The 25,079-nt window shown below is 43.2% G+C and overlaps 1 protein-coding gene across 5 annotated transcripts in view; it reads left to right on the top strand.

The window, feature by feature from the left end:
* The window catches only part of plce1 (phospholipase C, epsilon 1), a 78,118-nt gene that overhangs the window by 23,014 nt on the left and 30,025 nt on the right, over positions 1-25,079 (top strand). For all 5 annotated transcript variants that reach the window (XM_071391701.1, XM_071391703.1, XM_071391702.1 and 2 more), the window contains exon 4: positions 19,321-19,570. In XM_071391701.1, coding sequence (XP_071247802.1) covers positions 19,321-19,570 — 250 coding nt within the window. The remainder of the gene's footprint in view (positions 1-19,320; positions 19,571-25,079) is intronic.

Below are 25,079 nucleotides of genomic sequence, written 5' to 3'. Positions count from 1 at the left end.
GCCACACAAGACGAGCGTCGGAGCCGGTGTAGCATGATTCAGTCTTAGCCCTGTATTGACGCTTTGCCTGTTTGATTGTTCGTCGGAGGGCATAGCAGGATTTCTTATCACCTTCCGGGTTAGAGTCCCACACCTTGAAAGCAGCAGCTCTACCCTTTAGCTCAGTACGAATGTTGCCTGTAATCCATGGCTTCTGGTTGGGGTATGTACGTACAGTCACTGTGGTGACGACGTCATCGACGCACATATTGATAAAGCCAGTGACTGATCTGGTGTACTCCTCAATGCCATCGGAATAATCCCGGAACATGTTCCAGTCTGTGATAGCAAAACAGTCCTGTAGTTTAGCATCTGCTTCACCTTTGAAGTTGTTGTACAACTGACTAGGTATCCCCTTTTCCCCATTCTCCATTCTCTCCCTGCTCCATAGGAGTGTGTTGTGCCATTCCAGTGGAATGTGCCGAGACGGCGTGTTTTTGTCCCAGTTGGGTGATGCAGCTTAAGCAGAGATTAGGGGAGTGTTACACTGTTCTGTTTGCCCAGATGCTCTCCTACACAGAACCGGCTGAGGAGTAAACACACAATCACTGTGAGGAATCTTCTGTTTCTCTGAGATGTCCAGAGTGTTAGGCTAGTGACCTTCCTTATCTATTGATTGAGCTAGTCATTGATGTCCTGATCAACTGGTTAAAATTATATTGATTGAACTGTGATCACGACATTGGTCTTTGGTCTGCCATAATGTGTGACTACAGTACAGATGTGGGGCCCCGCCATCACCTCGTCTACTGTGGGAAAATGGCAGAAGTCCAGAGAGAACATCCCTTTTGTCATGTCCTATGGAGAGTTTTGGCCCCCTGAGGAGACCTTTGTGTGTGTGTTTTTCTGTCTGTGTACTTCAGTGAGGGTAAACAACCAATCTTCTTCTAGGCTGGAGACATATTGGTTTTTATGCTACTGACTAAAGCCTGTCCCATGCTTCCCAGTGGAAACAGTTTGATATACAGCATATAATGATGCTGTTTTTAGCTGTTAGAAAAACACTGATGTTGGAGATACAGCTTCCTGAAAATGACAGGGATAAGCACAAAGTTAACAGATAGAATAGATCAAAACGGAAATATGTTTATTTTGTAACATAATTGGTATGTCTAATTAGTCTGATAGCAAATTAGGTCTCTGCTAATTAGTGCGTTGGACAACCATCTCTCCGTCCCTGCAATGGCTGCCCACTCAGGTCCCCAGGGACTATGGCTAGCTGATGATTTCTATGTTTTTGGGGGGCTGTTCGCGCACACATTTTTCTTTAGGCAAGTCGAAGTTGGTGATTGGTCAAGAGTAGGGGTGGGACCTATGGACGGGGTTCTTCAACGAAGTGTTTGCTGTCATTGGGCTCAACGAGCAAGACGAGAGAGCGCAGCAGCTAGGCCTTACTGTCTGCAGTGCACTACTAGTTTTCATGCCAATGTTTTCACTTGAGATGTACTGCACCAAACATCTTAGCTAATGTAAAATTGCGCAACAGACCACCTCTGCAGAAAAAAAAAAGAAGTCAATTCATTACATATGATATTTCTTGATTCATGGCTACGGTGCCTTGAGGGACAAACACAGCTTTTTTCCCTCTTGTTTTTCAAGCGAAGACCTTCAGGAGGGTGTATGCGAGCACAGACGTTTGCTTTGCCTGGCCAGTGTCTCTGATTTAGTCATGATACACCTCATGAACTGTGGCCTCCCTAGAGTGGAGCCTTGCTATTGTTCATCACTCACATGTGACATTCGGTAGGCAAGATAACAAACTCCCACCAGTACAAGATGGTGCAGTTCTACAGGTTATTTGGTTATCATCTGTTAAGTGAATGAATTCAGTACTTGTTGATTGTTTACATGAGCACAGGCTGTGGAAAGTGCGTTCTCATATCCCGGTAGGCCAGCAGCATGGCTGCTATTTGGGTGCCATCTAGTGACCACAGGCAGTATTTTTGGAGAACTTCTCAAGCATTGCTGGCATTTGATTGCTAATAAACTGGTCCGAACCCACATTTCTTGGTCTTTATGCAATAGATGATACTGAACCAGATATCTCTATCAGCTATTTCCTGTCATTCCTTCACCTGTATCAAAGTGGTACGTGTCCCTGGCTGTGAACAGTGAACATAGTCGGGGTGAGGCTGTATACTGGATAAGTATGGCCTCACCCTGATACCTTTTCCCTCCGACTTTATCAGTTAATTTTATCAGCAGATTTTAGGCTCCTTCATTCAACGTTGTTTAGGCAGGCAGTCCAATACTTAAAAAGATGTTGCCTGTGTAAACACATTCATTGTGATATAGTCTGTTACTGTACTTCCATGACTCACCACATGGTGGCAGTACTTATCATCTGAACCAGAACCTCAGTCTCACTCGCTCCATGAAAGCTAAAGGAACACCCCCCCTTTAAAACGATAACATGAATAGCATCTATCGTCACCATATCAAGGGAACAGTGTTCATCGTGTTGTACCTAATTTAATTACTGTAGTGCAGTGCATTTAATTTGACAAAGTATTGATCAAAGGCCTCAATGTGTAAGCAAGCATCTGAGTCCTTTGTTCGTGGGATCACTTTGATGCTCACAAGGCATGGAGTGGATTAATTCTCCCACTTGAATTAAATGGACTGAATAAGGGTCTGTGGTAAGTCTGTCTTCACCTCCTGCCACACAGGTACTGATGATAAGAGGTTGCAGGACAAAAACACAAGTGAAGAACATGACAATATGTTCATTTGGGATCAGGGTTAGTATCGGCTTTTTTATTTTTTATAAATATAATTTTAACAGGAAAGCTGAAATGTAAGGGATTATGGTGGACATTGTGACATTCTGTGTTGCAGTGTGCACGAGGTGGCAGAAAGCTGAAGTACTTAAGTGTCTTTTCTAAGAGGTTCTCATGGCAACGGAGGGCAGAGCTGGCTAATGAGCAGGATCAAGTGGCCTGACATCCCAGGGTGACACGCTCATCAGCTCCCCACAGTCTCAGGGGACATGAGTGGGCAGCCATTGCAGGGGTGGAGGGATGATTGGCCCACACACTAATGATCAGAGACCTGAGACCTGATTTCATCACAGACTAATTAGACATAGCAATTAGGTTACTAAATAAAAATTGTTCACAGTAGTGTTTATCTTTTCAATCTGCAAAGTTTTTCCGCCAAATTCTTATCCTTGTGATTTTCATGAAGGTGTATCTCTAACGTCAGGGTTATCTAACAGCTCATTTGTTTACATGAAGGTGAAATCGAGCAGGGTTTTTGTCATAGCCTGGGGAATAGTTCTGTATACCCCAAGAGACCAACTAGAAAAATAAATATTACCCACATCTGTGTTTTTTAAGTAAAATACATAATTAGCATTCAGCTTTGCAAGTTTCAGAAGGTTATCAGTGCAAAGATCAAAAACAATACAATATATACAAAAGTATGTGGACACCCCTTCGGCTATTTCAGCCACACCTGTTGCTGACGGGTGTATAAAATCAAGCACACAACCACGCAATCTCCATAGACAAACATTGGCAGTAGAATGGCCTTACTGAAGAGCTCCGTGACTTTCAACGTGGAACCGTCATAGGATACCACCTTTCCAACAAGTCAGTTCAAATTTCTGCCTTGCTAGAGCTACCCCGGTCAACTGCAAGTGCTGTTATTGTGAAGTGGAAACATCTAGGTGCAACAATGGCTCACAGCTCACAGAACGGGACCGCGTAGCGCATAAAAATTGTCTGTCCTAGGTTGCAAACTGTTTCTGGAAGCAATGTCAGTAGAAGAACTGTTAGTTGGGAGCTTCATGAAATGGGTTTCCATGGCCGAGCAGCTGCACACAAGCCTAAGATCACCATGCGCAATGCCAAGTGTCGGCTGGAGTGGTGTAAATCTCGCCACCATTGGACTCTGGAGCAGTGGAAATGCGTTCTCTGGAGTGATAAATCACGCTTCACTATCTGGCAGTTCGACAGATGAATCTGGGTTTGGCGGATGCCAGGAGAACGCTACCTGCCCCAATGCGTAGTGCACACTGTAAAATTTGGTGGAGGAGGAATAATGGTCTGGGGCTGTTTTTCGTGGTTCGGGCTAGGGCCAGGGCCCTTAGTGCCAGTGAAGGGAAATCTTAACGCTACAGAATACAATGACATTCTAGACGATTCTGTGCTTCCAACTTTGTGCCAACAGGCCCTTTCCTGTTTAAGAATGACAATGCTTCAGTGCACAAAGCAAGGTACATACAGAAATGGTTTGTCGCGATCCGTGTGGAAGAATTCGACTGACCTGCACAGAGCCCCCAACCCCATCGAACACCTTTGGGATGAATTGGAACACCGGCTGTGAGCCAAGCCTAATCGGCCAACATCATTGCCCAACCTCACTAATGCTCTTGTGGCTGAATGCAGCAATGTTCCAACATCTAGTGAAAAGCCTTCCCAGAAGAGTGGAGGCTGTTATAGTAGCAAAGGGGGGCATTTAATATGGAATTGGTCCCCAAGATTTTGTAATGAGATGTTTGAAATAATGTAGTGTATCTTGCTGCAGGTGCATGGCAACAGAGATAACTTAAAAGAATTGATCACACTGCTCTTGCTAGTATCACTTGTTTTATTGAAGCTTACTTATCGGCCTCTTGGCGTTCGTCAAAGATTTTTTTACATTTTTATCTTGATCACCTAAAACATTTTAGAATTGATCTCCTCGCGGAAATTCGGATTACTTTACAATTAGGCCTTTATGAATCATGTCCCTGCATGAAGCAAGGCACCACAGTCGACGTGACGCGTACATCATTTCTCCTCATAGAAAAACAGAGACCTTATTACATGGAGACCTCTGAAATCATGTTCTTACATTAATCACACTATTATCGTACAATCGATTTTTAATGGGAAGCTCATGTAATTCCGACCCCTCTGTCACAGTCTGTTTTAAAATCAACTCTTCAGTTTCTGATAAGATCTCTCTCATTGCCTCTCATTTTCAACCGGCTAGTCATAGCCAAATAAGGGGTGCCCTCATCCCTCCCAAAGGCAAAGCTCAGTGAGTGGTTACTCCTTCCTTCTCTGGTGTAGATCTCTCTTTCTCTCTCTTTTAATCTAGAGTCTCCTCACTGACTAGAAAGGATTTTACATCAGTTATGGTCTGGTTTTCTCCTCTACACTCTTCATTGACTGCCTGAGTCACAGTAGGTAAGTAGACACATTTACTGATGTTGTAACTTTAACTGTAATCTGTTAGGTCTTTTCAGATGCTTGTGAGTTCATTCACACCTCTAGTGTGAGTTTTGAGGGCGATTTGAAAACCACTTTTCTTTCCAAACAGACTTTTTGAGGTATTCAATTTGGCGTACGGTGTAATGTGGCAGATAAAACGTGTGTGGTATTTAAAAGGGCAAGATGGCATGTACACTGCTCATTAGAAGATATCAGACTAGCACCTTCAAAGTACTAAACCTTACTGTATTGAAAGTTTACTTTCTATTGTACACTATGGACTTTTAAGAAATCACAAGTAGCCTAATGTATACCTGGAATACGGTAAGTATGCAAAATGTAACAGCTAGATGTATGACATGAGAACGGGTTGATGAGATCGCGTAGTGCTGGGAGCTGCAGTGAGAGTCCCTCTCTTTCTGCCTGGTAATGGGTTTCAGGTTGGCTCTGCACTCTAGAGGGAACTGGCCTCCCCCTCTCTCTCGCGGTCTCCTACAGTTCTCAAGGCTGTGAGATTCAACACTCTGTTAGTCAATGTTACGCTACACCTGAACATGGTTAAGGATTCTCATGGGCTTTATTTGGGGTTTAGAACCGTAGATTCTCTCTCTACCCCCCCACCCCCCTCTCTCCTCTCAACATGCACACCTCAATTAAGCCGAAGCTTGTTAAAACGTGTACAGTGGTGTTGGGAGGGGAGGGTCTGCCCCTGCATTGGTGAAAAACAGCTCCTTGTGAAATGCAATGGGGCACTATGAAGCCTTCCCCTTCTCTCCTCCCCACAGCAGGCCAGTCTCAGAGCCCACAGATGGCATCTCTGCCATTGAGCCTCTCCTTGGCCTAGATTTAAAAAGCTGCAGGTCCATCAGTACTGGCCTGGCAAACATTCTAGATCGGTCATATTCTGAGGCCTGTGCCTAGACTGGATAGTATTAGCTTTTTCATAATCATTTTGTTGTCACTGGAAAATCTGGATCTCCTGTTTCACACAAGTGGGGGGCTGATTGTATGTAAGTATAGGCCTCTTATACATTCTACAGTCTGTTGGGGGTTTCTTTATGCCTTCTGAGTTCAGTTAGTGTTTTTGCGTGCCTTCTGAGTTCAAGAAAAAAGAGAATGCAAGAAAATAAGTTCTAAGAAGTACTTTGCCGTAGTTCGCGTTGAACTTTCTGAAGGATAAGGGAGTTGCTAGGTCAGACTATCAGCAATTGTTGTTAGTGTTCATCGAACAGATTTACAGTCCCTCCGAGGACCTCTTGAATTGTGGGAACGATTTCCAGTATTGTCAGAGCTGCAGAATGAGATGTGTAGATTGGGTGCTAACTGCAGTCGCTGACTAGCTCTTCCTGTGTTTGACTAAAGCAAACCGTACAGAATATTCCAGAACCGCTAGACTCACATTGCAGTGAGTAGCCTACAGCCGTGACAAAGATGCTGAAGCTACATCTCCCCCTTAAGTTACTGTATACATGTCGTTCCATGACGTTAAGCTGGCTGAACCTAGAACATTCCATGGAAAGTCAGAAATCCACACAGGCGACACTAGGATTGGAAAACTGCCACTAGATTGCAGAACTGAACAGTATGATTTAGGCCTAGAGGTTAAGAGCAGTGCATGTTTTTCATGCTCATAGTTTCCGTTTGGTTTCCAGGAGCTAATACAGAACATTATCCTGGATCTTTCCCTGAGCCTTTTACATAACCTAGTTATGTTTTGATAAGAACATCATTCCTTTATCAGGAAAGGTATTCCGATATCAGCCTCTCTAAACCGCATCAATTGATGCTTTTGATAGGCCCAAGCCAGTTCTCCTATTCTAGGTAAGAGGACAAGGCCTGGCCTGGACACAATTTTTTTTGTCAATGCTGAAAAAGTCCAGACATCCATTTATGGAAAGACAAACATTACCTTGTGAAGACACAGGAAGCTTGGAGGACAGGCGTTTGGGAGAGTCTCTCTGCTGCTTGAAAGACATTACAAAACAGGCTTGTCAGTTATTGACTTTGAATAGAGTGGAGGAGTGTACAGTGTTCTCTCAGATTGTCCTCATATTCTTACAGCTATAGTAGGAGAATGATTGTCTGTGTTTACGTCTCAGGATCGTCTAGTTTACACTGTCTGGATGGACGGCTTGGTCGACTGTCTTTATGCTGTGATGCTGTAGTACAGAGCAGTCTCATTCCTGAGGGTGGTCTGGTCTGCAAGGTATGTCATGAATACCCTGTCAGCTGATACTGGAGTGTATACGCGAGGCGCTGTCTCAACCCTAATTTAAAGAGTTAGCTGGGATGTATCTGCCTGACTGGATCCTGACGGGCTATTTTATGATATTAAAAACATTTTCTCAAAGGGTTTTATTGCCTCTGTTATAGCTTTTTTGGCTTAAGTTTTCAACTGTTTTACATATCAGAAATCTGTGGTTTTTACGAGGCCTCTTAACAGTGACAGTCTTACAGCTTTAAGTATGTATCACCTTTCTCCCAGCGACCTCACCAGGGTAACAGGCACAGCGCATTAACCGTCTCACCCTAACCCTCCTCCACAATGTTTCGCTTTCTTCAACCGGGAAAAAGTAGACCTTAAGCATAAAATCATAGTCCACAGTCGCTGAGATGTGATAGTCCGGCGTCCCATAGTGACGTAGTTAGGCTCTGAGACACCCGTCCGCGGGGGACGCACAGCTCGAACACGCACCTCCCCAAAATTCCCAACCAGCGTGGCTCCTCATTTTATTAATTTTAATATATTGACAGTTGGAGGAATTGCTTGAGCTGCGCTGAGGATTTGAAGTATAAAAGCCAATGGTCCTCGACCCAATATACTTAATAAATATACAGTACCAGTCAAAAGTTTGTGCAATGTATTTCCTTCTTAATGCGTTTGAGACAATCAGTTGTGTTGTGACAAGGTAGGGGTGGTATACAGAAGAATTGCAAGAACTTTGAAAGTGTCTTCAAGTGCAGTTGCAAAAACCACCAAAACCATCATGAGGACCACCACAGGAATGGAAGACCCAAAGTTACCTCTGCTGAAGAGGATAAGTTCATTAGAGTTACTAGCCCAAATAAATGCTTCAGGGTTCAAGTAACAGACACATCTCAACATCAACTGTTCAGAGGAGACTGCGTGAATCAGGTCTTCATGGTTGAATTGCTGCAAAGAACAACTACTGAAAGGACATCAATAAGAAGAAGAGATTTGCTTGGGCCAAGAAACACGAGCAATGGATATTAGGCCGGTGGAAATCTCTCCTTTGGTCTCCCGAAGCCACTCTGTTGTCTTGGCTGTGCGCTTAGGGTGGAAGGTGAACCTTCGCTCCAGTCTGAGGTCCTGAGCGCTCTGGAGCAGGTTTTCATCAAGGATCTCTGTATTTGCTCGGTTCATCTTTGCCTCGATCCTGACTAGTCTCCCAGTCCCTGCCACTGAAAAACATCCCCACAACATGATGCTACCACCACCATGCTTCACCGTAGGGATGGTGCCAGGTTTCCTCCAGACGTGACGCTTGGCATTTAGGCCAAAGAGTTCAATCTTGGTTTCATCAGACCAGAGAATCTTCTTTCTCATGGTCTGAGAGTCTTTAGGTGCCTTTTGGTAAACTCCAAGCATGTTGTCATGTGTCTTTTACTAAGGAGTGGCTTCCGTCCTCTCTACCATAAAGGCCTGATTGGTGGAGTGCTGCAGAGATGGTTGTCCTTTTGGAAGGTTCTTCAATCTCCACAGAGGAACTCTGGAGCTCTGTCAGAGTGCCCATTGGGTTCTTGGTCACCTCCCTGACCAAGGCCCTTCTCCCCTGATTGCTCAGTTTGGCTGGGCGGCTAGCTTTATGAAGAGTCTTGGTGGTTCCAAACTTCTTCCATTTAAGAATGATGGAGGCCACTGTGTTCTTGGGGACCTTCAATGTTGCAGAAATGTTTTGGTACCCTTCCCCAGATCTGTGCCTCGACACAATCCTGTCTGAGTTGTACAGAAAATTCCTTCGACCGCATGGCTTGGTTTTTGCTCTGACAAGCGCTGTCAACTGTGGGACCTTATATGGACAGGCGTGTGTCTTTCCAAATGATGTCCAATCAATAGAATTTACCACAGGTGGACTCCAAGTTGTAGAAACATCTCAAGGATGTTCAATGGGAACAAGATGCACCTGTACTCAATGTTGAGTCTCATAGCAAAGGGTCTGAATAGTTATGTAAATAAGGTATTTCATTTTTTTTATTTTTATGTTTTCTATACATTTGCCAAAATAAAAATGAACTGTTTTCGCTTTGTCATTATGGGGTATTGTGTGTAGATGGCTGAGGAAAATGTTTTATTTAATCCTTTTTAGAATAAGGCTGTCACATAACAAAATGTGGACAAAGTCAAGGGGTCTGAATTAGAGGTCGACCGATTAATCGGAATGGCGATTATATTTTTGGGCGCCGATTTGCCGTTTTTTTTTTACACCTTTATTTAACTAGGCAAGTCAGTTAAGAACACATTCTTATTTTCAATGACGGCCTAGGAACGTTCTGCCTCGACAGATTTTTAACCTTGTCAGCTCGGGGGATCCAATCTTGCAACCTTACAGTTAACTAGTCCAATGCTCTAACACCTGATTACATTGCACTCCACAAGGAGCCTGCCTGTTAGCAAATGCAGTAAGCTAAGGTAAGTTGCTAGCTAGCATTAAACTTGTCTTATAAAAAACAATCAATGACTGTCATTGCTCCAATGTGTACTTAACCATAAACATCAATGCCTTTCTTAAAATCAATATACAAGTATATATTTTTAAACCTGCATATTTAGCTAAAAGAAATCCAGGTTAGCAGGCAATATTAACCAGGTGAAATTGTGTCATTTCTCTTGCGTTCATTGCACGCAGAGTCAGGGTATATGCAACAGTTTGGGCCGCCTGGCTCTTTGCGAACTAATTTGCCAGAATTTTACGTAATTATGACAACATTGAAGGTTGTGCAATGTAACAGGAATATTTAGACTCATGGATGCCACCTGTTAGATAAAATACGGAACGGAATAAACGTTTTGTTTTCGAGGTGATAGTTTCCGGATTAGTCAAAGGTATATGGTTTAGAGAGAAATAGTCTACGCGTTATAATTCCTGTAATAACTTGCGGCTGAACTTGAAAGGGGTTCCTTCGTTATTTTACCGTTCATGTCTTCCATAGAGAATGTCTTGATCTACTTCAAATAAGGTCTGTGTTTCGTGCAGGCTTAAACCGCTTCGACCTTTTGATACCCGTGTAAATCTCACTAGGATAAGGTAACGTTTGTCAACATATTTTCATAAATCCACTTTACAATTTTTTAAATCTTCGCTTATATTTAGCCAATATTGATCAGAGTTACCTTGTCCTATGGATATCTACACAGTTATAAAATTGGCACGGTGGTGTAAGCCTACACGAAACACAGACCTTATTTTAAGTGAATCTAAAAATATCCTATGGAATAAATGAAGGAACCGCTTTTCAGATTTTGCTAGAAGGTGTCATGGGAATTATGACTCGCACTTTGGTCGTCAATTCTTACCATGCCCATTATTAAAATAGGATTTCCTGCATATAGAAATGACAGTTTTTGTTTTCAACATTCATCACAGGTAACTTAAACTCTATTTTTATTCAAACAGTTGAGAGTATTTGTCTCCTAAGCAGACTCTTCAGTATCATTGTCACTTCAGAGCTGTGTGTGTATTTATGTATTATATTAAGTTAAAATAAAAGTGTTCATTGTTCATTCAGTATTGTTGCAATTGTCATTATTACAAAAATGTGTGTGTGTGTATGATATATATATATATATATATATATATATATAAAACATTTTTTTTAAATAAATCGGCCGATTAATCGGTATCGGCTTTTTTGTCCTCCAATAATCGGTATCGGCGTTGAAAAATCATAATCGGTCGACCTCTAGTCTGAATACTTTCCGAAGACACTGTGTGTGTGTATATATATATACATTGGGGCAAAAAAGTATTTAGTCAGCCACCAATTGTGCAAGTTCTCCCACTTAAAAAGATGAGAGAGGCCTGTAATTTTCATCATAGGTACACTTCACCTATGACAGACAAAATGAGGAGAAAAAAATCCAGAAAATCACATTGTAGGATTTTTAATGAATTTATTTGCAAATTATGGTGGAAAATAAGAATTTGGTCACCTACAAACAAGCAAGATTTCTGTCTCTCACAGACCTGTAACTTCTTCTTTAAGAGGCTCCTTTGTCCTCCACTCGTTACCTGTATTAATGGCACCTGTTTGAACTTGTTATCATTATAAAAGACACCTGTCCACAACCTCAGTCACACTCCAAACTCCACTATGGCCAAGACCAAAGAGCTGTCAAAGGACACCAGAAACAAAATTGTAGACCTGCACCAGGCTGGGAAGACTGAATCTGCAATAGGTAAGCAGCTTGGTTTGAAGAAATCAACTGTGGGAGCAATTATTAGGAAATGGAAGACATACAAGACCACTGATAATCTCCCTCGATCTGGGGCTCCACGCAAGATCTCACCCCGTGGGGTCAAAATGATCACAAGAACGGTGAGCAGAAATCCCAGAACCACACGGGGGGACCTAGTGAATGACCTGCAGAGAGCTGGGACCAAAGTAACAAAGCCTACCATCAGTAACACACTACGCCGCCAGCGACTCAAATCCTGCAGTGCCAGACGTGTCCCCCTGCTTAAGCCAGTACATGTTCAGGCCCGTCTGAAGTTTGCTAGAGAGCATTTGGATGATCCAGAAGAAGATTGGGAGAATGTCATATGGTCAGATGAAACCAAAATATAACTTTTTGGTAAAAACTCACCTCGTCGTGTTTGGAGGACAAAGAATGCTGAGTTGAATCCAAAGAACACCATACCTACTGTGAAGCATGGGGGTGGAAACATCATGCTTTGGGGCTGTTTTTCTGCAAAGGGACCAGGACGACTGATCTGTGTAAAGGGTAAAGGAAAGAATGAATGGGGCCATGTATCGTGAGATTTTGAGTGAAAACCTCCTTCCATCAGCAAGGGCATTGAAGATGAAACGTGGCTGGGTCTTTCAGCATGACAATGATCCCAAACACACCGCCCGGGCAACGAAGGAGTGGCTTCGTAAGAAGCATTTCAAGGTCCTGGAGTGGCCTAGCCAGTCTCCAGATCTCAACCCCATAGAAAATCTTTGGAGGGAGTTGAAAGTCCGTGTTGCTCAGCAACAGCCCCAAAACATCACTGCTCTAGAGGAGATCTGCATGGAGGAATGGGCCAAAATACCAGCAACAGTGTGTGAAAACCTTGCGAAGACTTACAGAAAACGTTTGACCTCTGTCATTGCCAACAAAGGGTATATAACAAAGTATTGAGAAACTTTTGTTATTGACCAAATACTTATTTTCCACCATAATTTGCAAATAAATTCATTAAAAATCCTACAATGTGATTTTCTGGATTTTTTTTTCTCATTTTGTCTGTCATAGTTGAAGTTGATGAAAATTACAGGCCTCTCTCATCTTTTTAAGTGGGAGAACTTGCACAATTGGTGGCTGACTAAATACTTTTTTGCCCCACTGTGTATATATATATATACACACACCTCAGCAAAAAATAAACGTCCCTTTTTCAGGACCCTGTCTTTCAAAGATAATACGTAATCATCCAAATCTTCATTGTAAAGGGTTTAAACACTGTTTCCCGTGCTTGTTCAATGAACTATAAACAATTAATGAACATGCACCTGTGGAACGGTCGTTAAGACACTAACAGCTTACAGACGGTAGGCAATTAAAGTCACAGTTATGAAAACTTAGGACACTAAAGAGGCCTTTCTACTGACTCTGAAAAACACCAAAAGAAAGATGCCCAGGGTCTCTGCTCATCTGCGTGAACATGCCTTAGGCATGCTGCAAGGCGGCATGAGGACTGTAGATGTGGCCAGGGCAATAAATTGCAATAAAATTACATCTGATCGTCCTCGCAGTGGCAGACCACGTGGAACAACACCTGCACAGGATCGGTACATCTGAACATCACACCTGCGGGACAGGTACAGGATGGCAGCAACAACTGCCCGAGTTACACCAGGATCGCACAATCCCTCCATCAGTGCGCAGACTGTCCGCAATAGGCTGAGAGAGGCTTGACTGAGGCCTACAAGCCCTGTTGTAAGGCAGGTCCTCACCAGACATCACCGGCAACAACGTCGCCTATGGGCACAAACTCACCGTTGCTGGACCAGACAGGACTGGCAAAAAGTTCTCTTCACTGACGAGTCACGGTTTTGTCTCACCAGGGGTGATGGTCGGATTCACGTTTATTGTTGAAGGAATGAGCGTTACACCGAGGCCTGTACTCTGGATCGGGATCAATTTGGAGGTGGAGGGTCCATCATGGTCTGGGGCGGTATGTCACAGCATCATTGGACTGAGCTTGTTGTCATTGCAGGCAATCTCAACGCTGTGTGTTACTGGGAAGACATCCTTCTCCCTCATGTGGTACCCTTCCTGCAGGCTCATCCTGACATGACCCTCCAGCATGACAATGCCACCAGCCATACTGCTCGTTCTGTGCGTGATTTCCTGCAAGACAGGAATGTCAGTGTTCTGCCATGGCCAGCGAAGAGCCCGGATCTCAATCCCATTGAGCACGTCTGGGACCTGTTGGATCGGAGGGTGAGGGCTAGGGCCATTCCCCCCAGAAATGTCCGGGCACTTGCAGGTGCCTTGGTGGGAGAGTGGGGTAATATCTCACAGCAAGCGCTGGCAAATCTGGTGCAGTCCATGAGGAGGAGATGCACTGCAGTACTTAATGCAGCTGGTGGCCACACCAGATACTGACTTGTTACTTTTGATTTTGACCCCCCTTTGTTCAGGGACACATTATTACATTTCTGTTTGTCACATGTCTGTGGAACTTGTTCAGTTTATGTCTCAGTTGATGAATCTTGTTATGGTCATACAAATATTTACACATGTTAAGTTTGCTGAAAATAAACGCAGTTGACAGTGAGAGGATGTTTTAGAATACTAGAATACACTAGGTTCAATTTAGAAATGAGCTTGTTCATCAGTTTTTCTCTTGTTGTGTCAGTAACCTACAGTACCTCAATTAGCCATGTCAGCTGACAATTTTTGGAATGGTAGTTAGCTGGCTCGACTATCTGAACTTATAGTAATCATTGCTTTATACCAACCTGGTGCACAGGGCACGTGTACAAATGCCGTGACTCCAGTAGGCACACATTCATTTTGTTTGTCATTCTCACTCAGATATCGTATTAACATGGCATAAGTTAATACAAAATGTGTAGAATTGCATGAAATTAGCTTAAAACTGCAACAATGTCTCTCCAACCAATGGCAAAATGGGTACAATTCCAGGTAATGAACTTTAAAACTTACATTCTTCTCTGCACTGCCACAAAATATTTTGTCACGAGATGGACGGGACCCCCAACCAAATCTCAATTGGGGCCCCCAAAAGGCTAGACCCGGCCCTGCGTCCATTGGATCTGGGTGAAATCTGAGATGTACTATTCCATATCAGCCAGCATCCCTATGCTCTGAGAAACTAGGGAGGAGCTCTGAATGTGACGGGTCTCAGCGGATACACGGAGCTTTGATCCAGAATACATCCACCTCCCCCACTCCACCGCACTCTCCCTTGCCGTAACACTAGCCCACCCTGCTTGTCACTTCCACACCATGGGGGGCTCATGCCAGGCAGCACAGCATTGTAACATACTGGGGACAACTGTGTTCTGTTTGGGTCACATGACAGGGGACAGAGGGGTTCAGAATGCTGAAAGGATCAACAGGTCACTACTGTCACATAGAGGCCACGTCCCACGCATGGCTCAGCTGAGTCAGGCTGTTAGTGCACTGTCCATGCTAATCACTGCCCAGAATGGCTGGCTCACGGGCTGGTTGCCAGGCAGAGAAATCTGCTGGGCCTTGATAATGGGTTAATGCATTGATATGTGTTCTATAGTTTACTTTACTGGTGCCATTTGAGTATAGTATTGGATGGATGAGGGATTTTTACATGTTAAGAGACAAAGCAAAGATATATATTGTTAGGTTATAATCAAGGTTTATTTGGGACAGTTGGTCAGCCATGTCTGTTCACTTTTTTAATTTGTGTGTAAACATAGTGGCTCTCCCACGAAACCTGAGAGTCGAGGAGACTATCGAGGGAATTTCCCCCTCTTCGAAAAACACGATAAAATGTCTCTCCTATTTCGAGCCATATTGCGGATGTTGTTTTCATGTGTGACTGACTGACATACGTGTGTGTGTGAGATAGGGAATAATAAGACTGGTAAGGACTTGATGTACGTGTCTCAGTAGTGTAGGCAGCTGCCGCGTGTCCATCAGACAGGGCACATTCCCTGTGCTCGTCTGCGTCTGCTGAGCCACGGCCGGGCGAGTCTCACATACAGGGCAGTTAGGGTTTCCATCCAGGGTTCAGATTCTCTGGCCAGTGACCACACACACCATCAAATTACTCAAGAGGCATGGAGGACACACACACACCACGCAACCACACACACGCCAGCTCTGGATTCTAGACACTCAGACGGGCAGACCAGATAAGCTCTCTTTAGGTGTTTATGAACTGTGATGAGCTTCTATCTGGGCCATTTCTCTTTTATTCCCAACACGGTGTCTTCTACAGTCTGTCAGCATTCCAGTGTATGAAGTATGAAGGGACTCCGAGGGAGTAGTAGGCATGTTCCAGTTGTACCAAGTGAGGAATACTTGGAAAAAGCTCAACAGTTCATACAGGCCGCACTTCGCTAATATCCCTTTGATCTAGAATGGCATGACGGCGATCTAAGGCTGTTGCCAGGCAGACTGGAGAGAGACATGTTGTAATCCCTCTCTACGGCCCATGTTCTGGGTGTGTGTAGAGTAGACGTTGTGCTCCGAGAAATAAGTGCCAGTTAATGGACTTGTGCTGTCTCGGTCTGTCCTGGAACCTAGGACTACCTGGAAAACGGTGGCAATTGTTCCTGAGTGGACTATCCTGGCTAAATAAATAAATGAAATGAATGTCCTGCGTGGCTCTTTCCTAACTGGTTAAGATGAATCAATATTCTCAAACATCAAATGGACACCACTCTGCCTACAGTGGCTCTTGGTTTTTTCTCTTGCATATAGCTGCTGCTGGAACGCAGGCAACAAGGGCACAAGAGCTTCGCAACTTTGCTGTCCCATGTGGCTCAGTTGGTAGAGCTTGGCTCTTGCAACGCCAGGCATGTGGGTTTGATTCCCACGGGGGACCAGAACATTAAGTATGAAAATGTATTCACTCACTACTGTAAGTTGCTCAGGATAAGCAAGTGTGCTAAATTACTAAAATGTAAAAAATGTAACTGAACCATTTTGTGACTGGCTGCTGTAGCCTAATTTACAGAACGTGCAGGCTGGTAGATTTCAGGCCCCTAGGGGCCAGTTTAAAATCTGACAACAGCAAACTCACTTTTCAGACAGGAAACCCATCCCATGAGCAGAACGTTTATCTGGGCTGGTGACTGCAGGGTCCATGACTTCTGGACTACTTTCATCGTAAACGGGAGTTTTTTTGTTTGTTTTTTTGTGTGCCATTTTTCTTTCAGCATCAGGGCTTTCTGTTAGTCAGACCTGGGTTGAAATGCTATTTGAAATCTTTCAAATACTTGAGCTTTGGCCTGTCTGGAGTGCCAGGTTTGGACTTTTCTATTGGTTTCATTGCAACAGGTAAGCTCAATCAAGCACAGCTAATGTGTCTGGTTACAAAGAACAAGTAATGGTAGAATAATTGCAGCTGGTTTCACAGAAACGTTGTCGGAGTGAGATGAAATGCTCTCGGAAGCCAATAAGATCAAGCTGTTGTTTTAGTCCTTTTACCTCGGCTAATTTCCTTTTCAGATGTAAAAGGGCCTTTGGATATCATAAGGACGACATTATAGAGACATCCTGATCTGGTACTACTGTAGCCCCTGACCATCCAAATTGCCCTTGTTTTCTTGAACAGTTCAGACACCCTGTGTATTTTTGTAAAAGCTGTGCTATGTAATGTTCTGCGGCACTTCAATAGAGGAGAAAAAATGAGAACCAGCTAATTGAATTGCTAAGTATTATAGACTGTCTGCTTATCCTGGTTGCTGTGGCAATAATCTACTTCATTCTGACAAGGCAAGAGGAGGGTGTTATTGCACTAATGATATTGAAACATGAGATACCTGATGATTTTAGGGTATATGTTATGAATCAACATTTTTCAGCCCTTAAGATACATTTACCATAAAACATAACTGGATGAATAATTCGGAATAGTTTCTTAATACAATCAAACCCAACCTGCCAAGGTCTTGCTGTCTCTCTAAGGAGTAACAGTCGTCAGTCTGGGAACTTACCTGAGAGAGCACAATGCTCTATTCTCTTATATCATGCTGTCTGGCAATAGTGAATAACTGTGCTGGAAAGTGACTTCCTGCTCAGGTCCTCCATTCATTCAAACCTCTTAAGTCACTACCTCGGTACATGTGTATACTGTAGGTCTTGTGAAGAGCAGGGACAAATTAGCAGGGTCATTCTGTTCAGAGGAAGGGCAAAGATTTAGCTAACTGTTTTTCCTGGAACCGATTGGTAGTAATGGCAGAATAATGGCAGCTGGTTTCACAAACGTTTTCAGAGTGAGATGAAATGCACTCGGAGGCCAGTAAGATCGAGCTGTTGATTTAGTCCTTTACCTCAGCTCTTTTCCTTCTCTTTGGATATCAGAAGGAAGACATTATGAAGACCTCTTCTGATCTTTACAAATGTTACGTAACCCCGGGTGGATTTAAGATTACCAGGATTACATTTGTTAGTTGGAGTGTGTCGTTTAACTTTTAAAACCTTGTTTATACCAAAGTCTTGATCAGCCTGTTCATCATTTTGAGGCTGCAGAAGAAGAAATTGGATGTGGGGTAATAATATACTTATAGTAAAAGGGTCCCAGCTGTATTTATGGATCATATGTAAAACATGCATGCTATGCAAATCCCCTAGGGATAGGGGGATTCCTCTATACTCAAATAGACAGTAGTATTTGTATTTATTAAGGATCCCCATTAGCTGCCAAGGCAGCAGCTAAACTTCATGGGGTCCAAACAAGATTAAGGCTATTACATAAAAATAAATTAAACGGTACGTCATACAACACATTATTACACCACTACTCTACCACTACATATCTACAGTACCTATGTTCCTCTTTGTGGAACTTGACCATATGACTGGGCAGTAGTCCAGGTGCGATAGACTTCTTCCCATCTTAGCTACCGTTACATCTATATTTTTACCATAACAGTTTACGATCCAGGATTACGCCAAGCAGTTTAGTCTCCTCAACTTGCTCAATTTCTACATTTTATTTATTACAATCTTTAGTTGAGGTTTAGGGTTTAGTGAATGGTTTTGTCCCAAATACAATGCTTTTAGTTAAAAAATATTTAGGACTAGCTTATTTCTTGCCACCCATTTCTTAAACTGACTGCAGCTCTTTGTTAAGCGTTGCAGTGATTTCACTTGCTGTGGTAGCTGATGTCTATGATGTTGACTCATCAGCATACATAGACACACAGGCTTTACTCAGTGGCAGGTCATTAGAAAAAAAAAAAAAAAAGTAAAAGTCAGGGACAGCTGCCCTGGGGTATGCCCAACTCTACCTGGATTAGGTTGGAGAGGCTTCCATCAAAGAACACCGTCTGTGTTTTGTTATACAAGTACTTCTCAATCCACAATATAGCAGAGGATGTAAAGCTATAACACAACCGTTTTTTCAGCAGCAGACTATGATCGGTAATGTCAAAAGCTGTTGAGTGCTCTTCCCTATAAGCGTGATGAAAGTCCGTTTTTATTTTGTTTACTGTGAAATAGCGTTGTATCTGGTCAAACACAATTATTATTTTTAGCTGGAGGAGCTCCACTTTAACCCAGGTCTCCATAACCAGGGATAACCAGGTCATTATTGTAGAAGATATAATTTGTAACTTAGCTGTATCTGGCCAAACAGCATTTTCTTTTATAAATACATGTCTTCTCTTCTGTCCACAGATCCACCATGCGCTGAGTGTTGAGGACAACCTGCTGCAGCCGTGCAGGAAGCTCCTAGCCTTTGCTGGATGTGTGTGTCTCAGGGTGACATGCCCGGCTCAGCCTAGGTACGGGTACCGTGCCAGCTCCCAGAGGACCTCAGTGTATGCCTGTCTGACCGGGGCCCTGCTGGAGGCCACCGCCGCCCTCGGGGCCCGTTCCACTCTGCCCAGTGTAACCGTTGGCTCCACTGGACACGCCATGCTCAAAGGTAAGAAGGTGTGTGTTATAGGAGGCTAGTGTATGTCTGTATGTATGTATGTATCTTTACTACTGTTCAAATGTTTGGGGTCACTTAGAAATGTCCTTGTTTTTTAAATAAAAGCAATTTTTTGGTCCATTTGAAATAACATCACATTTTTCAGAAATACAGTGTAGACATTGTTAATGTTGTAAATGACTATTGTAGCTGGAAACGGCTGATTTTTGAATGGAATATCTACATAGGCGTACAGAGGCCCATTACCAGCAACCATCACTCCTGCGGAGTTCCTCTGTCCAGTGTCTTTGTTCTTTTGCTCATCTTAATCTTTTATTTTTATTTGCCAGTCTGAGATATGGCTTTTTCTTTGCAACTCTGCCTAGAAGGCCAGCATCCCGGAGTCGCCTCTTCACTGTTGACGCGGGTACTATTTAATGAAGCTGACAGTTGAGGACTTGTGAGGCGTCTATTTCTCAAACTAGACACTTTAATGTACTTGTCCTCTTGCTCAGTTTGTGCTGTTCTGTGAAGGGAGTAGTACACAGCGTTGTACGAGCTCCTCAGTTTCTTGGCAATTTCTCGCATGAAATAGCCTTCATTTCTCAGAACAAGAATAGACTGATGAGTTTCAGAAAAATGTGCTTTGATTTTGGCCATTTTGAGCCTGTAATCGAACCCACAAATCCTGATGCTCAACTAGTCTAAAGAAGGCCAGTTGTATTGCTTCTTTAATGATCACAAGTTTTCAGCTGTGCTAACATAATTGCAAAAGGGTTTTCTAATGATCAATTAGACTTTTAAAATTATAAACTTGGATTAGCTAACACAACATAACCAGAAAGGCCGCTCAGCAAGGAAGAAACCACTGCTCCAAAACCGCCATAAAAAAGCCAGACTACGGTTTGCAACTGCACATGGGGACAAAGATCGTACTTTTTGGAGAAATGTCCTCTGGTCTGATGAAACAAAAATAGAACTGTTTGGCCATAATGGGCATTGTTATGTTTGGAGGAAGAAGGGGGATGCTTGCAAGCCGAAGAACACCATCCCAACCGTGAAGCACGGGGGTGGCAGCATCATGTTGTGGGGGTGCTTTGCTGCAGGAGGGACTGGTGAACTTCACAAAATAGATCGCACCACGAGGCAGGAAAATTATGTGGATATATTGAAGCAACATCTCAAAACATCAGGAAGTTAAAGCTTGGTCGTAAATGGGTCTTCCAAATGGACAATGACCCCAAGCATACTTCCAAAGTTGTGGCAAAATGGCTTAAGGACAGCAATGTCAAGGTATTGGAGTGGCCATCACAAAGCCCTGACCTCAATCCTATAGAACATTTGTGGGCAGAACTGAAAAAGCATGTGCCAGCAAGGAGGCCTACAAACCTGACTCAGTTACACCAGTTCTGTCAGGAGGAACAGGCCAAAATTCACCCAACTTATTGTGGGAAGCTTGTGGAAGGCTACCCAAAAAGTTTGACCCAAGTTAAACAATTTAAAGGTAATGCTACCAAATACTAATTGAGTGTATGTAAACTTCTGACCCACTGGGAATGTGATGAAATAAATAAATCATAAATCATAATTTCACATTCTTAAAATAAAGTGGTGATCCTAGCTGACCTAAGACATGGCATTTTTACTTGGATTAAATGTCAGGAATTGTGAAAAACTGAGTTTAAATGTATTTGCCTAAGGTGTATGTAGACTTCCGACTTCAACTGTAGATATTCCATTAAAAATCTGTTGTTTCCACCTACAATAGTCATTTACAACATTAACAATGTCTACACTGTATTTCTGATCAATTTGATGGTATTTTAATGGACAAAAAACTTGCTTTTCTTTCAAAAAGAAGGAAATACACAATACAGGGTGTGTGTGTGATCAACCAATGTTCTGTTGAATCTGAGAAGGTCCCTCAGAAAGGCCCAGAAGTCCCTCTGTGGTTTGTGTCCTCATAATAATGCAGCATACCGACTACTACTACGACACTAAACCTTTTTCGGATGCATTTTGTACCACACACAGTTTATTGCAGTTTAACAGAAAGTGGTCTGAACTTCAGATTACCTTGGTAGAACTTGAATTGGCTTGTATTTCTGTCTGACTTCGTTCTCTGTCCCCGGCTCGTGTTCCAGAAGGGAAGGTCTGTGTGTTCCTGTGGGTTGTTCCTGATATTTGAACTGCAGTTTAATAGAATAGAAGAGGTTCTCATTAGTTATGTATTCCCCAGTGATCTGCTCTCTTATTTTTCCCACATGCTGGCTAGCTCAGGTCTGGCCACATTGGGCCATGTGAGAGAGGAGAGGATGGGGGCTGTGGTTTTCGCCCCCCCCCCTTTACATGTCTGTCTGGCTGTCTAACCTCGGCCAGGCACTCGGCACGTTGGGCCCTGTGGTCGTATATACTTTGTTGTTTTAGACTTTCACAGGCTTCACAAGGATTGGGTATCACTAAAAAGCTCATTAATGTAGCTTATTTCAAGCACCTTCAGAACTGTTCAAATCTTATGTTCTCTAAAGTTCTTTATTTGTTAGTGTGGGTTTACCAACGTTGTTATTCAGAGATATTAGATATCAATCCTTGTGTTGATGAGACTGATGGTGCCAACTAATGATAAAAACAACCCACGCTAATCTATTCACTCTCCCTAGTTTAGCTAAGTGGCCTGCAGTGAGTCACGCTGAGGTTCAACTCTGCACCTCGGCCAAATCAGAAAAGCTAGCAAATTAAAAACGCAATATGCACTTCAAAGATGGCTGCTTTGCTCCTTTGATTAGCACAAGTACTTTATTTCCCCTCTCTCCCTGATTGTCTCCTGGTCTAATCTGATGTTGGCTGACTTCTGCCTTCTTTCTGGCTGGCCCGCACACTCTCTGTGTCTCCTTGTGTCTCTTGCGAGAGTCTCTCGTGCTGCCTCTCTGTCTCTCTCTCACGCTCCACAGTGATGATTTCACCTTGAAGTCTCCCGTGGGCCTGTCTAGCACGATGATGTAACACTCACACACACAAAGAGAGAGCGGTGTAAGCGTATCCCCCCTCTGGCTCGGACGAAAATCCTGCTGGACAGTGGCCAGGTGACAGGCCGTCTGATGCGGCTTTGACACATTGAGTCACTAGCCCCCTCGCCATCCCCGCCGTCCAAATATATTAATTGCATGAGCATTCCTTTGTTATAGAGTCCGGGAAGGCGTACGGCATTCGTTCAATACCAGAACTGAAAGCTGATAGGGCCCTTTGTAGGACTTGATTGAGATGCCGGTAGCTGTCGTGCGAGGTTGGATTGAGGCGGTAAATAAGGAGAAAGAGACCCCCGATGTTAGGCTATGCTAGGGACTGCAGAATGTATTCACCCAGCAGGTTTAGAAACTATAGCAGTTTACTCCAGTACTTCTCTTATTTGTACAGTATGATCCACAGGAAAGGTTTTGAGTCAAAGCCCGCAGAATACATGTAGACTCTACCTGCCTCTGTTTTGATTTGCAGACTCGGTTCTGATAAATAAGAACATTTGGTCCGAAACACATCCGTCGTCTTTCTTTGATATGCAGATTGATGATGATCTCTATATACGGTAGTCTCCCTCAGCAGTTGATGTTTTCATCTGTGGAAGAGTCTTTTCATAATGGAATGTCAGTCAGGGGTTTGTGTTGTTTGAAGTGGAGGCTGAGTGTGGTTGGGACTGTACCACACACAGTGGAGGAGTCCATCACCACCTAGCGATCTTGTTCTCGTCTCTGGAATATGAAAACATTGTATTAACCCTTTCTTCAAAGGGTGAGGTCAGAGAGGCTTGTTTTGGGATCCACCTGTCTTCTCCTCTTCCTTGCCTTCTTCCAATTGGCTACATACTGTTACTGTCATGTTCCCTTCAGTACATTGTCACTGATGTTAAAATGCTGTAGTAGTCTTCCAGCCAAGAGCAGTGTTACTGCGACTATCTACTGTAATAAGTAGAGAACAGATACAGTAAGGTGTAGATTGCTATTGAGCGACTTATTTAGAGATGGGAACAATATCATTTTATGACTGGCATTTGTGAAGGCTTATGACTTGAATCAAATATTTCTAGATCATGCCATATGATCAGAAGCATTCTAGCACTTGATAAAGGTGTTTCAAACGTAGATGTTCAGAGGCACGCCGATGACTCGGTGACGTCAGGGCTGTATGTGGATTGAGGACATTCAAAACCACCCTCGTCGTTATTGTTATGAGGGTTGAGGGTGACATACTGGCAGCTGCAAACACAAATAACGGCTTCAGAAAAATGCTGACTGGAATAGCCAGGTCAAGATCAGGTCAAAGTACAGTGAGATCCACCAGTATGCTAGAATGAAAAACGCTTGTTTGTCTGAAGTGCAGACCCACATGGCGAGAGGCTGCGTGTAAGCCCAGGTTGTCAGCTCGCGTTGTTTATGTTGAACTGCTGCGCAGTGACTGCGCTTGGCCAGCTATCGCATTGTCAGCTTGTGGACAAAAAGCAGGTGTGGGTTAAACAATGAAGCCTTTCGTCCTCTTTTGAGTAGTCATGTTATGAAAAGCCGTGTTCAGTTTTTTTTGTTTGTGTACTGAATAGGGTGAAGCTTGAAGTCTTTTGTCCTACAGATCACATTGTCTAAATGTGGTTTAAATGACTAATTAAGGGAAATACTGTTTGGCTTCCTCCCAACAGGCTGTTGATATACATTGTGTGTTTGAACCATATATTTGGCGACATGGCGGGGGAAGCTTAGGGGAAGTCTCCAGTTTTTAAGGCTGTCAAGGGTGTATGACCTCATGCTTTACAGAGATGACACCACAGGTCCCAGAGTGGTGGGGCAAAAACAAAAAACCTGGGGCCAAGAGTTTTTCCTTATCTGGTAGCCGATCCAGGTAAAACTGGACCTTATATGGTATGAAGGTGTTTATCAGTTGTTAAAAGTTTTAATATGTGCTATGATGGGACCAGTGTTTTTGTCATCCGGTCACATGGTTTGAAAAACACTCCTGGAAAAACTCCTGGGTTTGGGGAGGATGAAAACCCTGTCAAACTGCGGCAACCTGTACTTGTTTCACATGAATTCATATGGATTATTTTTTTAAAGCTAGACTAACAGGGAATGAACAGACAGCCAGCAACATGATTGGACAATAGCACTCACCGGGCTGAGCTTGCTTCATGCAGGTTTGCATTGTGTAGGCCTGCCCTATGCAACTGTAGGCCTAATAAAAAAATGATCTCAGTCTGTCAGCTATTGTGTTCATTGAGTAATTCAAGTTAATCATTTTGTATTGAAATCGTCTAGGTTGCCTAGTCAGCCTAAGTTTGAAAATAAACCAAATTTGATCCCATTCACATTTTCTCTTAACACAAGTAAATGGGCTATAAATACTTCATGTTAGCGCTTTGTTTACCCTGGCCAGAGGGACAGAGCGTAGTAATGTGAGTGATGTGTCAAAGTAATAAATAAATAGTATATTCATTTATTTTGGCGTTGTGAAAACAGCTAACTGCGGGGGATGTGTGGTTGTC

Source organism: Salvelinus alpinus, chromosome 3 (genome assembly GCF_045679555.1).
Source record: "Salvelinus alpinus chromosome 3, SLU_Salpinus.1, whole genome shotgun sequence".
Classification (NCBI taxonomy): domain Eukaryota; kingdom Metazoa; phylum Chordata; class Actinopteri; order Salmoniformes; family Salmonidae; genus Salvelinus; species Salvelinus alpinus.
This window is presented reverse-complemented; position numbering and strand designations above follow the sequence as displayed.